Source organism: Podospora pseudopauciseta, chromosome 1, assembly GCF_035222475.1.
Source record: "Podospora pseudopauciseta strain CBS 411.78 chromosome 1, whole genome shotgun sequence".
Lineage (NCBI taxonomy): Eukaryota > Fungi > Ascomycota > Sordariomycetes > Sordariales > Podosporaceae > Podospora > Podospora pseudopauciseta.
Window position 1 is genome coordinate 5,102,671 of NC_085892.1, and position 19,749 is coordinate 5,122,419.

Sequence of the window (19,749 nt, forward strand, 5' to 3'; positions counted from 1 at the left end):
AGGGCATTCACATCGTCACGTCGTCACCTGGACTCTGGATCTGATCTGAAGAGTTGTTGCCAACCAGCGGCGGCGCGACGCCGTTTCCCTGGTGGTCACCCTCCAAGTTCAGGTTGCCTCTGGGGGTGTTCGTGCCTTGCAGTCACCCACCTGCGGTCCCTACTGGTCGGGGAGCAGAGGGACGAGATGTGACCTGACACAATGCAGCGAATAGCTGTGCCTGGATTGCCGTCGGACACCGCGCTTGACCACCGCGCCTCGGCCAGAGACTTTTTTGTGCACAGTTTCTGTGGGCGACATTGTTGGCCCTTCAGCCTATCACGACTGCAGAGACGGTCTCACGGACGGCTTCGACAATGTACATGCATGTGCTCGTCCCCCTCGTTGGTCAAAAGCGTTTGTCTCTCTGCCTCGAACCCGCGAGCGAGGAATAACTTACCCAATGGTGTGTACGACGCCCAAGCGTCGCTCTAAATCCCGAATGCCATTTCTTCTGTTGCTCAGTTTCCCCACCCATCATTACATGAAGGCCTCGCTTTCGGCCAGCTAGCGGATGCCACTGACAGAAAAGAGACACCGTCCTCCGTCCGGCCCTCAGTCTCTGCGGGACCCGGCTGGCCTCGGCAGCTTGGGGGAATGACAACTGATGACAAGCCTGGAGCTGGCTTACTTGACAGCTCAACTCCACCGTAGCGGCGAACAGTGCGTTGGGCCATCTATCTCTAGTAGAGAAAACAGCACAGCTCATCAGCTACCTTGTTACAGACCTATCAGCGGAGCTACACTAGCAGAGGCCGCTTTTCCCCCTCACGTCTTTCTCTCTGTGGTGCTGCTCAGTGCTGCTGCATGCTGCATACGCAGGCACCGCAGCTTGGTGCCTCTACTAGCAGAGGGGATGATTGGTCAGGGGAGAGGAGGGTGGCCGCCAGAAGGTACCATTCTCGCAGCGGTACATCCGTCGTGCTGGCAGACTAATCCACATTTAGCACATTTATGACTGCGCCTGGTGAGTGGGGGGGAATGGCGCCCACAAGTCCATTCGTCGAAGCCAGCCACCCACCATCTGATGTTGCCATCCACCCACATGCCCAGAACACCATTAACAGACAGGGGCCCTTGTCACTTGGTCCCTCCCGGCCCTTGTCAATCCAAGACCCAAGCGAACCCGCGCATGGTGGACATGGTGGGCTGGTGCGGATTGGAGCGACCAGGATTAGGTGCCAGTCGAGGATTAGGTGCTCAGTCGAGAGAGGGTCGAGAGAGCCCACACAGTCTATCGCCTGCCTGTCTGGCACCTCGCTGGCCGTTGATCGCTTTAGAGTGGGTTAGGCCCATCCGTACATATCCTCCATGGGCTTCCCACCCTGACGCTCTCTTCTCTCCACAATCGGCAAATCGGTCGACCTGGACGCGTGATTGCCTCGCTCTCTCTCTTTCTTGTTCATTTACATATTGGTTCTTGTTTCTTTTAGGACTCGACACTTTTGGAACATCTTGTTCCTTATTACCCTCTTTCAGCCCCCTCAAGCACATACACCAACTCGTCCTCTCTCGTCTACCTCCTCCATCCACCTCAACCTCCTCCATCCTCACCAACCTCGCCCTCAGCTGTGGACGATAAGACGAGTTCATGTACAACAGCAACAAATATCGAGACCTTTGAACCCGGCTGGTTGTTGATCATCATCATCACAACTGCCAGACATTCATTACCAAAAGAACCAACCATTACCATCTTTAGGCCACAGCCCAACAGCAAGCAATACTCGCTCCATCCAACAGCAACCTGTACAATAAGCCCGATATATACTTAATACCTAAACCACAGCAACCGAACAACGAAGAACAACAACAACAAGTCCAGGTGTCTTGACTGGTGGGTAACCGCAATGATCTCTAGAGTGGAACCTGGACGCTGATGGACTGGAATAGCAACCGCAACAACAGCAACAGTAACTGCCATAATTCGCCCGATATGTCTACGGCACCATCCTACTTCTTCTACCGGCCTGGTCCCAGTGTCGAGAGCAGACCAAACCACTTTGTCCAGCAGCCTTTCCACCCAGCTTTCCAACAACAGCAGATGATGATGAACCTTCCCGTGGTGGCTCCTCTTCCCTCGACGCCTGTCTACTCGCGGCCAACATCATCCTGCTCGTCGCAGCAAGGGCCGCTGCTCTCACACACATTTAACGGCACCACCATCTCACCTGCCGTGCTCACACCGGCGGCTTCCCCACAGCCCATCAACTACAAGTCACTGCTTGCGCTCGACACGGGACTCAACGAGTTTGATGGACTCCGGTCCCCGTCGACTCCTGCGCTCTCGTGCTCCGGCAGCACTGTCAGCAGCCCCGGCAGCACCTATGAGATGCTCGCCACACCGCTCAACCCCATGCTCTCTGGCCTTGACGGGTTTGAGACCAAGGGCAAGAGGGAAGAGGAGGGGCTCGAATGCTTCCCTGACCTGGAGCCATGGTCCTCCAGCTGCTCCTCACCTCAGCTTGTGCCTGGTTAGTGATTTTTTATGATTTTTTTTGGGATTTTATTTGTGAATGTAGATGCAGTGAGTCAGGGTGGATGGAGTGAATTGAATGAACGGGCGGGCCAAGTGGCCCCTGCTTTTGAGATTTTGGGCGGTTGCGCGGTTGAGCTTAGCGGGGTTCTCAGCTGGGCTGCTTTTTTTTCTGGGTGCTGGAGCTGACCAAAACTCTGCCTGTCCACAGTGTACCTATCATCCCGCGCACAGGCTCCCCAGACTGCCACTGCCACGCTCAACAGACAAGCCAGCAACGACCTCCTTTCTCCTGCATCGTGCCCGTCACTTTCTCCATCACCCTCCCCTTACGCGCCCTCAGTGTCTTCCGACGACAGCTTCTGCGATCCGCGCAATCTGACTGTCGGCTCTGTCAATTCCACTCTTGCTCCAGAATTTGCGGCTCTCCCCGCTTTTTGCCTGGGTGAGGAAGAGGATCAAAAATTCGTGCTCAGGGGCGATTCGTTTGCCAGCTCCCACAACGCGGCCACCATCTTCACCAGCCAGGACCTGCACCGCACCCTTCCCTCCAGCTTCACCACTGGTGACCTGTCAGACTTTGACTCTGACGACGAGTTCCAAGGCCTTGCCATCTTGAGCGAGCCCCTCGTGTCCCAGGCCAGCAGCCGGTCGCGTTCCTGCAGCGAGACCAGCTTCAAGTGCGAGGAAGACTTTGAGGACAGCGACTGCTTTGCTGCCAGCTACCTGCCCAGCCCACCAAGCTCGTGCGAGGACGCCGACGAGCATCAACCCAAGAGGCAAAAGAAGTCTGCCGACAGCTGCTGCAGCAAGCCCGCCATGAACGTCGCTGCTGAGGCCGACGCCCAATCAGGGGCTGCTCAGGATCAGTCCCAGACCCCGGCCAACCAGGACAACACCACCAGCGAGGCCCAAAACAACAACTCGGGTGCCAACTCCGCTTCTCCCGATACCGCTGACACCCCCTCCGGCACCCCCGCTGCTCCCACCAACCGCCGTGGTCGCAAGCAGTCCTTGACCGAGGATCCCTCCAAGACCTTCGTCTGCGAGCAGTGCAACCGCCGGTTCCGCCGCCAGGAACACCTCAAGCGTCACTACCGTTCTCTCCACACCGAGGACAAGCCCTTCGAATGCCACGAGTGCGGCAAGAAGTTCTCTCGCTCTGACAACCTTTCCCAGCATGCCCGCACCCACGGAGCCGGCGCCATCTCTCTCGACCTTCTCGATGGCTCCGACATGGCTGCCGCCGCCGCCGCCGGTCACCTAGGTCAAGGGTATCCACACCCTCACGGCATTTCTCTTGCTCCCGACTACCACACGCTCGGCCATGTGTTGTTCCAAATTAGTGCCGAGATCCCAGGCAGCGAGTCGTCGTCGGATGAGAGCACCGAGTCCAGCAGGAAGAAGCGCAAGAGGTCAGAGTAATGGAACGCAAAACTTGCTCGATCAGCCTTTTATCTATTCAATTCTCTGCACACTCTTCCCAATGTCGGTGGTTCTCGCATTAGAACGTACCGTCGCCATTGATGCCCGGATATGACTGCCACGACGCGTTGTTTCATCGGGCCTGGGTCAACACATCAACATTTACATATATACACTGGGGGGTTTGCTCTTTTTCATCAAGGCAAAGCGAGGCGGTGGGACACCATTTGGGATTTTGTTTTTATGGCGCAGACGTTTTTACGCCTTTTGGCAGGAACTCAGCAGGCAAAAACGATGGGTTGGTGTTTTTTTGTTTTTTTTATATCTTTTTTAGTCTTCATGTGTGTGACATTTGTTTTTTTAGTATCAATGTCCACAAACACTTCATGTACCACCACCAACTCCTGTCACCCAAACCAGCATCACCGCGTCCCATGGCTTCTTCTGTGAAGTCATGAGAGCAGGACGGCAATCACGATCAAAACAAAAGCGCGCTTTTTTATTGGGGATGGAGGGAAACGCGACCAAAAGCCCGAGGAGCCAAAAAGATGACAGTGAAGAAGGGTGAAGAAGTATGACGATCTGATTGTACGAACTGGAGAAGAAGAAGAGAACATACACACGATTTGCATTGGGAAAGGAGGATCCGATTTTCACCACAACCTCATTTGACGTGGTCGATATCATCAAAGCATACTTCTTGTCTCTCTCTCTCTCTCTCTCTCTCTTCGGGAGAGAGATAGGTTCAACCAGGATGGTTTCGGGATAATAATTTTATTACATTTTTTGATCACTTTTTTTCCGTTTTTCTGTCTTGCGGGAAGGAAAACCAAATGTTTTGTGCTTTTGGCGGATATCCCACTTGTCTCTGTTCTTTTACTTCTTTGACATGCATGTGTGTGTGTTTGATGATTTTGATATGAAGGTTGTGTTTTTGGCTGTATTATTGTTTCGTTTGTGTTTTTATGTCTTTGACTTCTTGACTTTCGTTTTTGCTCTTTCTGTCTTTTGTGCGCTACGCTAAAAGGAAAACTGGCTTTTTGTCGTTTTTGTCTTGCTATTATCTTGCCGGTCATGATCTTCAAGCCAAGGAAAGCTTTTTTTTCCTTTTATGGGATGGGCACAGACAGACAATTTGGAGCACCGTCATATCTTTTGAGCTAGCCTTTGGTGGATTTTTTTTTTTTTTTAACATGATGGATGGATGGAATGAGATTATTATCCGACTGGGAACCATGTACAATATTTTGCCTTTTTTGCTAGGACGCCAGTAGATCAGCAGCGATGAAACTTGAACACGAGAGAGAGAGAGAGGATGCCTGTTTCACTACAGCAGAGAAAAAATCATGTGAATGAAGTGTGTGAATCAGGATGGTTAAGCGCCGGAGCCGGCGAGAAATAGAGAGAGAACTAGATTGATCGATCGACGTGTTCTGGGCTGCAGAAAAGAACCTGAGACATTGGATCTTTCTTTCTTTCTTTGCTTCTTTTTGGTGTTGTACACCCACCACACACCACACTGGAAAATGAAGATCGCGGTAGCGGGTTATTTCCCCCGGTGACGGACTCTGTTAGTTCCCACGTTCTCCATTCTTGTGGTGAGCTTCTCTCAGGTTTGCTTTTTTCCAGTTGGAATTATTGGCGGTGTCCTCCGAATGGATCGCAGCGGTGAAGGGAAAACTGAACATGGTGTTGGGAATGAGTGGGCACTCACAGTGGGAGCTGGAGATAACTACCGCCGTTGCCGAAAACGAGAAGGGCCAAAAAAAATGGGAACGGAACGTGCCATTGCCCAGGGTGGTGGTGGATCTGGGTCATCTTCTGGAATTTCTTTGCCGGGGGATGATGTCGGCATCTGATTTGGATCCTTGGGGGTTTGTTTAGCATCGTGGGAAAGATGACCGGGTGGATTTGTTTGGTGTGGTCACAGTGAGTGGACGGTGAAGAGCAACGGGGGGATGGATGGATGGATGGATGTTCGAGGCGAGATTATCTTGTGAGGGATTCACACCTGCCGAATGTGGTCGTTTCCACTACATATCTCAACTTTGGCACTTTGGCAATATCTTGACGTTCATTCGCCCGGCTCTGCTGGGACATGGTCGTCTCCAAAGGAGAAGAAAAAAGGATGCAGCGGGACCACCCAACGACCCCGGACCAGGAATTGAACATTGTGGCATTGTGCTTTTTTGGAATTGGGTGTTCCCACCGACACCGAAATTATCTGGAGGGTCCCTCCCTCACCTTGAACGGCTCCACCTCCCGAATGGCCGGGCGAGCCCCCCCGTAACGCGGAAGCCAGGAACAGCTCGGCGGGCGGCGTGGATCCCCGAATGGGACAAGATGGGGAAAAGACCCCAGAATCGGACGACAGAGTCGGTGCCGGTGATGGCGGTGGTTCGAGGGTTCATCAAAGCGACGGTGAAGGAGAAGATCCCCGAAGATTCCATCAACCATGTGCCGGTGACGGAGCTAGCAGAAAAGAATGACTCGCTAAGGCGATGTGATGAGATTGAGGTGAGTGATTGTGCCGATATTGACAGCGACACCGACAGCACGGTTGTGGGAGGAGCACTAACTAGGTTTGAGGGCTTCACCGGCAGTTGCAAAGGTAGGTGAGGGAACTGAGGGCGGACGTGAGACCTTTTTTTGCATATAACCGTACTTTACATAATTGTATCTTACACAAACATTTCATCACAGCACAAAACGCTACCACATCGCTGATCTGTTTGGAGCCCAGAGCTTCAGCTCGAGCTCTAGGAGCTCTGACCCTCCCTTCATCAACATGATGGAGCCATATTCAGGTACCCGCTCCAAAAACTCCAGCATTAACCTTGCCAAATCATAATTTCCGTCGTACTGCTATTTTATGCCAAAATCCGTGCCCGGAGGAAATTTCACAAGTTTATTCCCCCAAAATAGTGGGGATGGTGGACCAAGTCTGTGTTGTCTTGGTCCACAATAGTAGTCTGAAGATCCACACTCCAAGTCTCGACCGACACTTTGGCTTTTGTTGCTGGAGCCCGATTCATCTCGTCACTCTCACGATAGTAGAAGAAGGTCCACCCCATCGCGATAGCCCCAAGAAGAAAACAAGATAACCCGATAACCCGATAACAAACCCGCCCTATCATTTCCCCAATATGGCAACCACACCGTCACCGTCATCACAGGCGGAGAGGCTGAACGTAATCGCCCTCATCTCCGGCGGCAAGGACTCTTTCTATTCCCTGCTTCACTGCCGGGAGAACGGCCACCGGGTCGTGGCCTTGGCTAACCTCTTCCCCTCCGGCGCGGGAGCGGGAACCGGCACAGGCCGGACAAGCCCGTCGTCTTCCGTATCCGACGATGCGGCCCCACTTCCCGGAGCTACCATCCCTGATCAAGAGGAAGAGGACCTCAACAGCCACATGTACCAAACCGTGGGCCACAGCATCATCCCCCTCTACGCCGAAGCCACCGGCATCCCCCTCTACCGGAAGGCCATCAGCTCCTACGGTGCGACCCAGCACGGGAAGGATTACTCGCACTATGTCTCCACTCCGGAGGAGGTCAACGAGAGGAAGCATGACGAGACGGAGTCGATGTTTTGTTTGCTCAAGGGGATCAGGCAGAGGCATCCAGAGGTGAATGCGGTTTGTGCGGGGGCGATTCTCAGCACGTATCAGCGGACGAGGGTTGAGTCGGTGGCTGTGAGGTTGGGGTTGACGCCTTTGGCGTATTTGTGGAAGTTTCCTACTTTGCCTGCTAGTCCGGGGGGTGATGATGGGCAGCTGTTGCTGGATATGGAGCAGGCCGGGTTGGAGGCGAGGATTATAAAGGTTGCGAGCGGGGGGTTGGAAGAGGGGGATTTGTGGGTTAATGTTGCGAGTAGGGAGGGAAAGAACAAGGTGGAGAGGGGGATGAAGAAGTATGCTTTTGGAGGACGGTTGGATGAGGGGGCCGTGATTGGAGAAGGAGGTGAGTTTGAGACGTTGGTTGTGGATGGGCCGGGGGGGTTGTTTAAGAAGAGGGTTGTGGTTGAGGAGGAGGGGAGGAGGGTGGTGAGGGAGGGTGGGGGGACAGCTTGGCTGAGTATCACCGGGGCGAGGTTAGAGGTGAAGGAGGAGTTGAGGCATGGGAAAATCAGGGTGCCTGAGATGTGGGATGACAAGTTTCAGGCTATCCTTGATACTTTGGCATCGAATGATGAACTGCCAATACAGGATCTGAGTCTTGAAGACGGTCAAGGCAACACCGACGCTGCCCGTCCCGACCTCACCAAGCTCCAACCCTCCAACATCCAGCACCTAATATTCACCTCCATCGACCACCCATCCGTTCAAGACGAAACAACCTCCGTCACCACCCTCATCGAGGCCTACCTCGCCTCCGCCTCCCTCCCCTCAACCGTCATCCTCTCCACCACCATTCTCCTCCGCAACATGTCCGACTTTGCCACCATAAACCCCATATACGGTTCCCTATTCCCCTTCCCTAACCCCCCATCCCGAGTTTGCATCTCCTGCGGGGATCTCCTCCCCAAAGGCATCAACATCGTCATCGCCCTAGCCCTCTCGGCCACCCCAGACATCCAAAGAGATGGCCTCCACGTTCAGAGCAGATCCTACTGGGCACCGGCCAACATCGGCCCCTATTCCCAAGCAGTCACCACCCCTCTGTTTCCCAGCTCCCAAGCAAAAGCAGTCAGGATCGCGGGTCAGATCCCCCTCATCCCAGCAACCATGACCCTTCCCCCACCAGAAGACCTCAGCACACAACTCGTCCTCTCCCTGCAGCACCTCTTCCGAATCGGAGTCGAAACCGGCGTGCAGCTGTTCACCTCGGGAGTGGCCTTCTTCCCTCGCTCCTCCTCCGGGAACATGCAAGAAAAGGTCAAACTTGCAGCCAAAGTTTGGGAGTTGGCACATGCACTCCCCAAAAGTGAGGATGATGAGGGTGAGGAGGAGGAGGAGGAGGAGGAGGAGGATGAGGATGAAGATGGTCCAGATATTTGGGATAGGAAATATAATTCGGCTTATACCTCGTTTGCCTCGGCCGGCCAGGCCACCCACGGGCCGCGGCTCCCAGATTGGAGCACGGTAAAGACCAAAACTACCATTCCGCCTGTCTTTGTGGCTGAGGTGGAGGAGTTGCCTAGGGGAAGTGGAGTGGAGTGGCAGAGTCATCTTGGGATTGCCTCTGCTGGGGAAGATAGTGTGGAGATTGTGAAAAGGGGGGAGAGTATCTGGCAGGTTGTGGTGGAGGAGAGGTTTGTTCAGACTGTGGTTGTTGAGTGGGTGGATAGAGACAGTGTTGATGAGGGTGTTGGGGCGGTGGTGAAGGAGTTGGAGGGGAGGTGGTTGGTGCCTGTTGTTACTTATTTGGATAAGCGGTTTGAGTACAGATTGGGCGAGGAAGGTAAGGGGTTGGTTGTGCCGTGTAGGAGTTTGTGGGATGGGAAGGGGGAGAGTGTGGGGATGGTGAGGGTTTGGGAGGGGGTTTTGAGGGAGGATTGATGGGGAAAAGATATACATTGGGTAGAAGGGTGGACGGAGGGATAGGATATGAATGCTATTTTTTATGACTTTTAGATCACGGCGGGTCTATAGAGGTAAAAGTTGAACGAGTAATGTGTTCATGTGTTAATGTGATAATGTGCTGATTGGTGGCTGGAATGAGCAGCTTCCTCATTACCAGATGGAAGGAGCAAACCCAGGGCTGGCACCTGCCTACAATACCCTCGTCTAATGTTGGTGCCTTCCCACATCAAAGTACACTTGACCACCTATACCTTCTTCTTCTCAGGTCATGGTTGTCATAATTGGCAGTCACGACACACAACATCAAGTCCATGATTTTGTGGCACACCTCACCTGGTGTTGTTCATGACTTGTTCTCCACCATGGTGATTTAGTATACCTAGTCTCCGCTCATCGAAGTTGGGCGAGGGGGGTCAGCCTACCATTGATGTCGACAAATCTAGCACGGATAGACATCTTACCTATGTTAACACCTCCCCGCTGACTTGGATCGGGTGGCCTGAAGTATCTTCACCGCACGAGGGGTTTCGAGTGTGTTACAAAATATGTGTATGACCTCTCGACATGGTCATTCCCATCCGCAATGTCAATGAACATGATGCGCGGCTGCCCGAGAGGATGAGGCAAGGACAAACTACTTATATATCGGGTCCGGGGCCCTCTAGTTTAACCTCCTGCCCTGTACCTATACCTCAGGCCATTCAGAGTCCTATATCCGGCAGCATCGTATTTCGTGGCTTGATCCTACCTTGGACTATCACCTACCTTTCTATTTATGCTACGGAACTTGCTACCAACCATTGTGGCCTGCCACCTAATACCCACCAATGTTTACTGAATCTTTAACAGCCAGAACGGTAGGAGGCATGACCTGAAGAGTGCCACTACATTGATTCGAAAACCAACGTGACATGTGACAATGTCTCTTCGAGATTTGACCCTGCCACGAAAACTCACATTCGAGAGTTCCACTCTGGAGGCAATCGTAAGCTAGAAGAAGAGGCACTCGAGAGTTTTCCCTCAGGCATGGAGCAGATCAACGCAGAATATAACACATGGGGGGATATCTTTCCGCAGTCAACCTCCCCGAGAAAGTGTGCCTGAAAATGAACCTCTGGAAAGAGAAAGGCCTCGCAGAAGACACCGCCACTGACGCAAGGAGGCCCAGGACGATCCAGAACCGCGAAGGGAAGAGAAACCCAGCACAAAGCGCCGCCACAGAGATAAGCCGACCACTCGCGACGATCTAGAGCCTCCGAGAGAAGAAAGGGCCCACAGAGAAGACCGTCACAGAACCAAGGAGGATGCGCGGTATCCTGGCGTAAGAGATTCCATCTCGACGCCAAGTTCTTCTCGGGAGAAGAAAGTCAGGCCAGTTCCCATGTACATCGAATCCGGAGTACTTTGGGCACCTTTGATACCCCGGGAGTGCGGAGCACTTTGTCGTAAGTGGCTACTGATCATCGCAATGGTAGGAAATATAGAAACGGTGGTGGGTGGCAAACGAGAAAGTAGAGCCGGATGCGGTTTGGACGAACAGGATTTTTTTTGATTTTAAGAGGTCTCAGATTGCTAGTCAGCTGCTTAGAGACGAGGAATGGTATGAAGATAGCTTGGAAAAATATGATGTTGAGCTGATCTCGATATAGAGTTGCTTCGAAGATATTCTTGATAACTGTGACTGGTTATGGAGCTTTGATTTCTCTGCAGTTCAAGCAGCTGTATGGTATTTGATACTACTCATTCATAATAATGAAAATCAAATAAAATCTCTTGATCATCTTCCAAGGCCTGTTCTTCTTTTAAAAAGGCGTAGGTTGATAATAATTACGACATAAGTGGTCGTGTTTGTTGGTGTGTTTGGTAAAGGTTTGTTGCCTTCCATGCTTGGCTTCGGGGTTAGTCACGCGGCGGCAGGAGGAAAGAGGAAAGAGGGCGCCTGCATGATGTTTGAGGCTGACCAGTTTTTGTTGGCCGTTGAGGCACCCGCGCTATTGGTGCACAGCTTGCAATTTTGTTGATCCAGAGCCTCATCCCGTCGTCTGCGCAGCAGCTGCAGCTGGCGTAAGTCTCACCGCTGCAGCCTGGAAATCTGCCTAGTCACGAGCAGATCCCTCTTTTCAACTTCATCTCTGTTTTCCATCTTATTTCATTGATATCTTCATCGCAACCACTCACTCAAGGTTTTGGCTTCATTTCCTACCGTAGCTTTCCGGCCCCGATAACCCCCGCACATAAATTCAAACATGGCCCCAATCATGGACGACAACCCCTCCTCCACCAACCCCAACCACCCCGAATCCTCAGAATCTGAGTACGATGGATCATTCATGTCAACACCCATCGAAGCAGACACGGATTCGTCCGACGACAAGAAGCGGACCATCAGCAAGGTCGCCGTGGTGGAAGTTTCCCCATCGCCGGACACCGATAACGCCACTCAAACCATTAACCCACCCACAAGCAGGCCACTGTTGGACATATCAGACCCAGAATCTGTTATCAAGGCCGCCAAACTGATTGCGACCTTTGCGAATGAAATCGAGAGACTGGGTGGTGTCAAGTTTCTGGAGGATCTCGAGAAGATCAGAAACAATCAAACACCACCAAAATCAAACACAGACCCACCAAGTACCTCCATATCTACCGATCCAGAGAATCCAAAACCCGAGGAAGCCAGTGAAAGCCAATCTGGCACCTCCCAAGCCCAGGAGACCAGGGAAGCCCAAACCAGCACAGCCAAGGATGAAACCGTTGCCATCAAGGACCACGACGTTCCCGCAAAGGCAGAAGAAATTACTGCCAAGGATCAGGCGGTTCAAGCAGCGCCTCCTGAGAAGGAGAAATCCCCCCCAGAAGAATCCCGGGCGAAGGACGATGACGCAGAAGGTGCCAGGGAGTCTTCCAAGGAAGACCCTCCTAAGGACGCTTCTCTAGACACCACGACAGAGAAGAAAGAGCAGGAATCCCCCGTGGAAGATGGCAAAGAGGATGGCAAGGAAGATGTAACTCCGGAGGGCATAGAAAAGAAGGACGAACCCCAGAAGGATGAAAGCCCAAAGGAGGAAGCTAAGGCGGAGTCCACTGATGATGATCCCAAAGAGACTGATAGTGAAATCAAGGAGGAAGGGACTAAGGAGAAGGAGGGGGAGGCGAAGAAGAGCGACATTAAGGATAAGGCCAAGGAAGGAGAGACCAAAGAGGGCGAGGCCAAGGAAGAAACGACAGATGAGAACAAGCCAGAGGAAGCCAAGGAGGAGGCTAAGGAGGAGGTCAAGGAGGAAACCCCAGAAGAAGTCAAGCAAGAACCCCCACCAGTGCCGGCGCCCGCTCCGTTACCTTTGCCCAATCCTCCACACGACCCTTTCAAAGGTGTCAGAGCCGACCCCACCGAAACAGAAGAGATACCCTTGGATGCCAACGGAAAACCAAAGCCGAGCGCCAGCCGGCCGGGTATGCCCATTCTTCCCGCCCTCGGTCGGAGATGGGTGGCTAAGGAGTCTGACGGCGTCGAACTGTTGGCCCCTGAAAAGGAATGGGAGCGCCGCAAAAAGGAACTGGGCGAGAAGAGCTTAGCGATTGACCAGCTCATGGCCATGGTTGGTCTTGAACAAGTCAAGTCAGAATTTCTTGCCGTCAAGTCTACCATTGACGCGGCAAAGAGCAGAAGAGGGATGCTTCGAAGACAAGAGTTCAATCTTGCGCTGATCGGCAATCCGGGAACGGGCAAGAAGACGCTGGCGACTATCTACAGGACTTTGCTCAAGGAATGCGCCGCATGGTCTTCTGTCAACAGCCCGCACAATGAGAAGCGGTCCGGATTTGACTTTCAGGCGGACAAGGATATTGAAGGTTTCCACCTGGTGCTAAACAACTACGGCGAGAACTCCAAGGTCTTTGTCTTTATCGACTCCATCGAGGGGATGACGGGTTCCCTCAGGGCAGACCTCATGTACACACTGGACCGTCATGCCGAGCGTCTTCGGCTGGTGGTTGTCATTGCTGGTACCGAGACGGCGATGAACAAGCTTTTGGCTTCGCGACCGAGCGGGAGATGGCAGTTTCCTCGACGGTTGACGATTAAGGATTACGATGACGAACAACTGCGTCTGATCTTTCTCCAGATGGTCCGACACAATGGATTCACCATCGAAGGGGGGGAGACCGGGCCGTATCCTCGTATTGTGGCCAAACGGGTTGCTCGGAACCGAGAGTCTGGTGGTTTCGCCAACGCCTATGATCTCGTGCTGGCTTGGGAGAAGATACTGGACCGACAGGCGGCAAGGCTTGACCTGGAGCACGCGGCGTGGAAGGCTGCCGAGGACAAGCGAGCCGAACAGTGGGAGGCGGCGCTGGAAAAGAAGCGTGCTAACCTGAGAGAGCTGCTCAAGGAGAATCAGTCTCTGCAGGCAACTAAGGAGTGGTTGACAGAAGAGCTAGAGGTCACGACCCAACAGTTGAAAGAAAAGAAGCAAGAGCGAGAGCACTTGAAAGAGAAGGCGCTCTCCTCGAGCGAGTCATCAGTCACCGAGCCCAGGGATGTCGAGAAGCCTGAAGAAGCCGTCAAGACCGAAGCGGTTGCTCAGCCTACAGAAGTTCTCAAGACTGAAGAGCCTGCCCAGGCCGAGGCCGTGGAAAAGGCTGTCGAACCTGAGACCGAAGCTGTGGAGGTTGAGGGAGAAGGTCTTAAGATTGTGGAAGAAGGCGTCAAACCTGTGGAAGATGTCAAGCCTGTGGAAGAAGACATCAAGCCCGATCAGGGAGGTGTCAAACCTGAGTCTGAAGCTGTGAAAGTCGAGGACGAAGGCGCCGACACCAACCAAGGAGGTGTCAAACCCACAGGAGAAGATGTCGAGCCTGAGAAGGAAGGCGTCGAATCCGCGAAGGAAAAGGTTGATCCGGAGAAAGAAGAAGTCAAATCTGCAGAAGAAGAGGCTACACCCAAGCAGGAAGCTGCAAATTCCGAACCAGAAGACGTTGAAAAGGATGCCAAAGTCGACCAAGAAGATCCCAAGGAGAAACAACGCGTGCTGACCCCAGAAGACGTTGAGATTGCCGCTAAGATCGAGTTGCTTAAGAAGGCAATCGAGGAGGGCGAGGAGATGTTGTCTAGCCTGGTCGAGTACAAGAACTGCAGGGACCAAGAGATCACCGCTCGTTTGATTAAGTTGTTGAAGTACAAGAAGCTCCCAATGCCCGTTTCAGCGGACGACAAAACTTCTGTTCCGAAGGAGCCGTCGGAGAAGTCCGAGATGTCGACGGATAATGATTCGAAGGACGAGAGAGCCGAGGTTCAGGAGGCGGACCCAAGCTCTGCCGAAGGCAAGACCAAGCCTAATCTTGATGAGAAGAATTTGGAGCTTGAGAAGGATGGGGACAAGAAAGATGGGGGACTCGAGAAAGACGAGGAGCCCAACAAAGACGAGGATGCCAGCAAGAACGAGGATGCCAGCAAAGACGAGGATGCCAGCAAAGACGAGGATGCCAGCAAAGACGAGGAGCCCGAGAAGGAAGTCGAGCCTAGCAGGGACATTGAGTCTACTAAGGATGCCGTGTCTTCTACCAAGGACATCAAGACTAGCCAGGACGAGAAGCCAGCCAGAGAAGAGGGGGCAACTGACGGCGAGACTACGGCCGAGGATGAAGCCAAGGCACGACAACTCACCGAGCAAGACACGAAGGCCGACACCGACGGCCAGTCAGACAAGAAATCAACCGAGGGCGAGACCAAGGCCGAAGATGAAAAGAGCGCTTCCACTGATGAGAGTGATGAGAGTGATGAAGTGGACCTCTCGTTTCTGTCGCAGGGTCCAGCGCCAAAGCCCAACACCCGACTTCTCACCAAGGAAGACATCATCGGACCGGAGCCCGAGGATATTCGGGACATGAGCAAGGCTTGGAAAGAGCTCGAAAAAATGGCCGGCCTCGAGAGCGTCAAGAAAGCGATTGGCGAGCTGCTCGACAGGGCCAAAGCCAATTATCGTCGCGAAGTCCTCGGCAAGGAACCGCTCAAGACCTCCTTGAACCAAGTCTTTTTGGGTCCTCCCGGTACTGGCAAGACCACCGTAGCCAAGCTTTACGGCCAAATTCTGGCCGAGATTGGGCTTTTGTCCACGAAAGAGGTGGTATTCAAGACACCAGCGGATTTCATTGGGCAGTACATCGGTGAATCCGAGGTCAAGACCGCCCATATACTCGACTCAACGATTGGAAAGGTGCTTATCATCGACGATGCACACATGTTCTATCACGGTGGTCGTCCGGGCACGACGCACGAGTCGGATGAGTTCCGTCTTAGCTGTATCGATGTCATGATCTCCAAGATTCACAACCAGCCAGGCGAAGATCGATGTGTTTTGCTTCTCGGTTATCCTGACATGATGGAGGAGATGTTCCAAAAGTGCAACCCTGGCTTGCGGCGACGATTTCCCCTGGAGGAGGCCTTCCGGTTCCAGAGCTACGATGACAAGACGCTGCATGAGATTCTACGGTTGAAAATGGCCAAGGAGGAGATCACGGCTGATGAGGGAGCCATGGAAGTGGCAGCTGAAGTTATACGGAGAGCGAGGGACCGTCCTAACTTTGGCAATGGTGGTGATGTTGACAACCTGCTGAACCAAGCCAAGACTCGATATCGCGCCAGGACCAAGGCGAAGGCGGAAGCGGAAGCCGAAGGTGTAGAGAAACAATGCACGGAAAAGCCAGTCGAGCTGCCCCCCGTCACTCGGATCGACATCGAAGAAGCTGTGGCTGGAGAACAACTAGTCCAAGCCCAGGTCGACCTGCCGACTGCCGTCAAAACCAAGGCAGCCGAACCTCCAACAGATAGCACTCAGCCCGAGGAAGAAGAGCTCGAGTCACCTCCACCAACGGAAACAACCGACAAACTCACACACAATGCCGACATTCTCACTCACTCGGAAGCCAGCATCGTCCTCACTCGCGAGGATTTTGACCCAGACTGGAACCGCGGCGCCACTGCCTCCTCGAAGTGTAAATCCCTCTTCTCCTCGCTCATCGGCTTCGAGTCCATCATTTCCAAATTCGAAGGCTATCAACGCCTGGCAGCAAACATGCGCCGCCGTGGCAAAGACCCGCGCGAAATCGTCCCCTTCACCTTCATCTTCAAAGGACCCCCCGGCACCGGCAAAACCCACACCGCACGCATCATCGGCCAAATCTTTTACGACATGGGCTTCTTGTCCACCAACGAAGTGATTGAATGCTCTGTCAGCAACCTCATAGGCCAATACATGGGCCACACCTCGCCCAAAGTGATCAGCCTGTTTGAAAAAGCCCTCGGAAAAGTCCTCTTCATCGACGAAGCCTACCGTCTCGGGGGGGCCAACCGCGCCGCGGGGCATGCTTCTTACGAAGAGGAGGCAATTGGAGAACTAGTCGATTGCATGACCAAGCCACGGTACCTCCGCAAAATGATTATTGTTCTGGCGGGTTACGACAAGGATATGGATAACCTCATGAGGGTCAACGCGGGACTGAGGGGGAGGTTTGCCACAGAAATCAACTTTCCCACCATGACGGCTTCCAAGGCGAAGCAGCATTTGGAGAATTTGTTGCTCAAGGAGGATATTGAGCTACGGGATGAGTTTGATCCTGGGGAGGAGGAGAGGGAGAAGGTGTTGAGGTATTTGCATCAGCTGGGGAAGACGGCCGGGTGGGCGAATGCGAGGGATGTGAAGAGTTTGGCGGCGGCGGTGACGGGGCAGGTTTATAGGGATGTGGATTTGGATGAGCTTGAGAGGGAGGAGAACGAGGAGGAGGTGGTCAAGAGGAAGCTGTTGAGGGTTAGTACAAAGGAGTTGAATGGGCATTTGAGGGAGATGTTGAAGCAGAGGATGAGGAGCGGGGGGGTGGCTTGAGCGGAGGTAAAGCGATGATGTTTGATGGTTTGTTTTTCTTTTGGAGTTTTGGTTTTGGGGGGGGGGGAGTGTTTGTTATCCTGGGCAGGTGGAAGTGTACTGGAACTGGCGGGGCGTGTTCTTTATGAGCGGATATATATAATTTCTTCTTGAATGAATACTGTGCAGTATAAAGAAGCAAGATTTGTTGCAAGGGACTGTAACTTTTGTGTACTCACTCACCCTCGCAACAAATAATTGGCATAGAGAGTAGGTTAACCCATATCATGATGTGAACCATACCTCGAAGGATGATTAATAGGCCTTTAAAGATAGCAAATAGGTTTGTGAAGATAGTTCATGACCTTTTAAGAGAATTGATAGGCATTGAAAGATAGTCAAGAGGCCTTTAAAGGTATTCAAAGACCTGTTGATTTGCTTTCAAGGCATGGTTCACAATATGTAATATGGGTCAACTTAGTTTTGCTACTGCGGGAGGGTGCCTCGCTGACCATCTACCCCTCGTATCTTACACAACACCATCTTACACTTCTAACCCTCTACCTCCCAGTCCCCCCAACAAGCAAGATAACACTCCCCAGCTGCCTCCTCAAATCTTCCTTCTCTACATCATGTGTATCCTCCACCTCTCCCCACCTCCGGGTCTGCCACTCAACCTCCACGCTCACCACCCTCGCCGCCTCCTCCACCCCAAACTTTCTCTCCTCCCCCTGGGTCAGGTCTTGCCTCTCCTCGCTCCACTCACAAACCAACCTCGCGGCCGTAAGCAAGCTCTTCCCCCCAAGTGTCGCCCTCTCGATGCCCGCAAGCTCCCAGCAACTCAACCCAAACACCCACCCCTGCACCACCTCCCTCACCCCCGGCTCTTGTTTCCTGGGCAGTATGCTCCCGCTATCCTCCAACACCGGCACGATATTCACCCCCGGCCAGACCTTACTCGTCAACCAACCCACCACACCCCCCGCCGCCTCCTCTTGCAGATCCCTCAAGCTCTTCCCCTCATCATTGAGGTAACTGCTCGGCGCGTGGGGGTCGGTGCTATCAGCAGGCGGCGCCCAGCACAACAAGCTGTCCGTGTCGAGATACCGCATCATACCGGTGACAATAGACTCCCTTATCGGACCAGGACCACCAGGATGCGCAGCGTCCTCAGCCCCAATGTCAACCGCCCTGCAGACCAAAGACGTAAGTGGGATAAGATGCTGCTTCGTCGCCTCCTGCGCAGACAGTAACTGGTCCCACTCCACCGCCAGCGCGTGGGCGAGCTGGGGTTTGGACAAGGGGATGCGGATGATCGATTTTGTAGTTGGGTGCCGGAGGGGGCGGGAGTCGAGGTGGATCTGGTAGGCTCCTACACCATACCACACATCATCAGTACAAACATACACACAAACACACACACACAAGAAAGAAAGAAAGAAAGAAAGAAAGAAAGAAAGAAAGAAAGAAGGAAAGCAAAAGGTGGGGGGACGAAAAGGGGGCGGGGGAATGTACGTACCAATAACCTCCTTGATGGAGACATCCTTCCAAAACCTCCTTTTCAACACCGGCGCGTTCAGGTCGGCAGGTTTGCTGTTGTTGCCGTTTTTCTTGCGAATGTCTTTTGCCTGTCTGAGCATCTCGGCCTGTCTTTTCCTCCTCGCGAGGCGCTCCTCTACCGCGTACTCTGCCGCCGGGGTGGGAGGTTCGGGGGGAGGACCGGTGCCGTACACGGGTACTACTTTGGCCGGTTTCGGGGGGTTGTTGTGAATCGTCCTCGTCGACGTGAAGGCCGCCGTCCTCCTCCTCCCCGCCGCGCGGAGGGGCAGGGTGAGGCAGAGTCTCATTGCTGGCACCATGTTGGCGAACCGGTCGGAGAAAAGGGGTGGTGGGTGGCTGCCGGAGGAGGAAAGGAGCTGTCGGGAGAGGGGATGCATGCGCAATATCAAAAGACGCAAGGTCAGGACCCCACGGTGGAAGAAGCTCGTCGATCTGCGCAGCTCAGGAAAACAATTTGGAGGGTCTGGATGCTCTCAAAGTCTTGGCGGTCGTCGCAAGCTTGGTAAGTCAACAGGGATTAGCTATCTTATCGATTAATCAGTCGTTGTCCCCGCCAAAGAGGGGCCGTCGAGTCAACGTTGGAGATGACATCACTTTTGACGGTAGGAAACAATTATCTTATGATTTAAAACAGTTCTACGACTGATATTGTATTTTTAATACGAGCTAACATTGCCCACACCCAGCTGCAATACACCATCTTTTCTCTTCCTAAATAATCATGACAAAAAGATGAATCTATGTACCACTGAAAAGGCTGACCAATGTACTAGAATAACGTTCGTCACCAGAAACTAAACAAACTTAGACTCCCCTCTCAAGGCCATTAACCCCCTTGAAATTCAGTAAACAATCAACTATCACC

The 19,749-nt window shown here is 53.1% G+C and overlaps 5 protein-coding genes across 5 annotated transcripts; 4 read left to right on the plus strand and 1 right to left on the minus strand.

Annotated features, from left to right (window-relative positions):
- Positions 1-810: 810 nt before the first annotated feature.
- Positions 811-3,940, plus strand: QC763_113070 (uncharacterized protein; the record flags this gene model as incomplete). Its single annotated transcript, XM_062907889.1, has 3 exons — positions 811-1,876; positions 1,933-2,513; positions 2,727-3,940. Exons 2-3 carry the CDS (start codon positions 1,976-1,978, stop codon positions 3,938-3,940), a joined length of 1,752 nt encoding a protein of 583 aa, XP_062771002.1. The 5' UTR covers positions 811-1,876; positions 1,933-1,975.
- Positions 3,941-5,902: 1,962 nt separating this feature from the next.
- QC763_0016510 (uncharacterized protein) lies at positions 5,903-6,667 on the plus strand (the record flags this gene model as incomplete). Its single annotated transcript, XM_062905329.1, has 2 exons — positions 5,903-6,457; positions 6,644-6,667. 2 exons carry the CDS (start codon positions 5,903-5,905, stop codon positions 6,665-6,667), a joined length of 579 nt encoding a protein of 192 aa, XP_062771003.1.
- Positions 6,668-7,086: 419 nt separating this feature from the next.
- QC763_113050 (uncharacterized protein) lies at positions 7,087-9,441 on the plus strand (the record flags this gene model as incomplete). The annotated part of the gene is made up of 1 exon (XM_062907888.1): positions 7,087-9,441. One exon carries the CDS (start codon positions 7,087-7,089, stop codon positions 9,439-9,441), a length of 2,355 nt encoding a protein of 784 aa, XP_062771004.1.
- A 2,270-nt stretch (positions 9,442-11,711) lies between these two features.
- Positions 11,712-17,345, plus strand: QC763_113040 (uncharacterized protein; the record flags this gene model as incomplete). The annotated part of the gene is given in 2 exon segments (XM_062907887.1): positions 11,712-14,917; positions 14,936-17,345. The coding sequence occupies 2 exon segments, from the start codon at positions 11,712-11,714 to the stop codon at positions 17,343-17,345; spliced, it is 5,616 nt and encodes a 1,871-aa protein (XP_062771005.1).
- A 345-nt stretch (positions 17,346-17,690) lies between these two features.
- Positions 17,691-19,261, minus strand: atp12 (ATP synthase mitochondrial F1 complex assembly factor 2; the record flags this gene model as incomplete). The annotated part of the gene is made up of 2 exons (XM_062907886.1): positions 17,691-18,696; positions 18,844-19,261. The coding sequence occupies 2 exons, from the start codon at positions 19,259-19,261 to the stop codon at positions 17,885-17,887; spliced, it is 1,230 nt and encodes a 409-aa protein (XP_062771006.1). The 3' UTR covers positions 17,691-17,884.
- Positions 19,262-19,749: the final 488 nt, after the last annotated feature.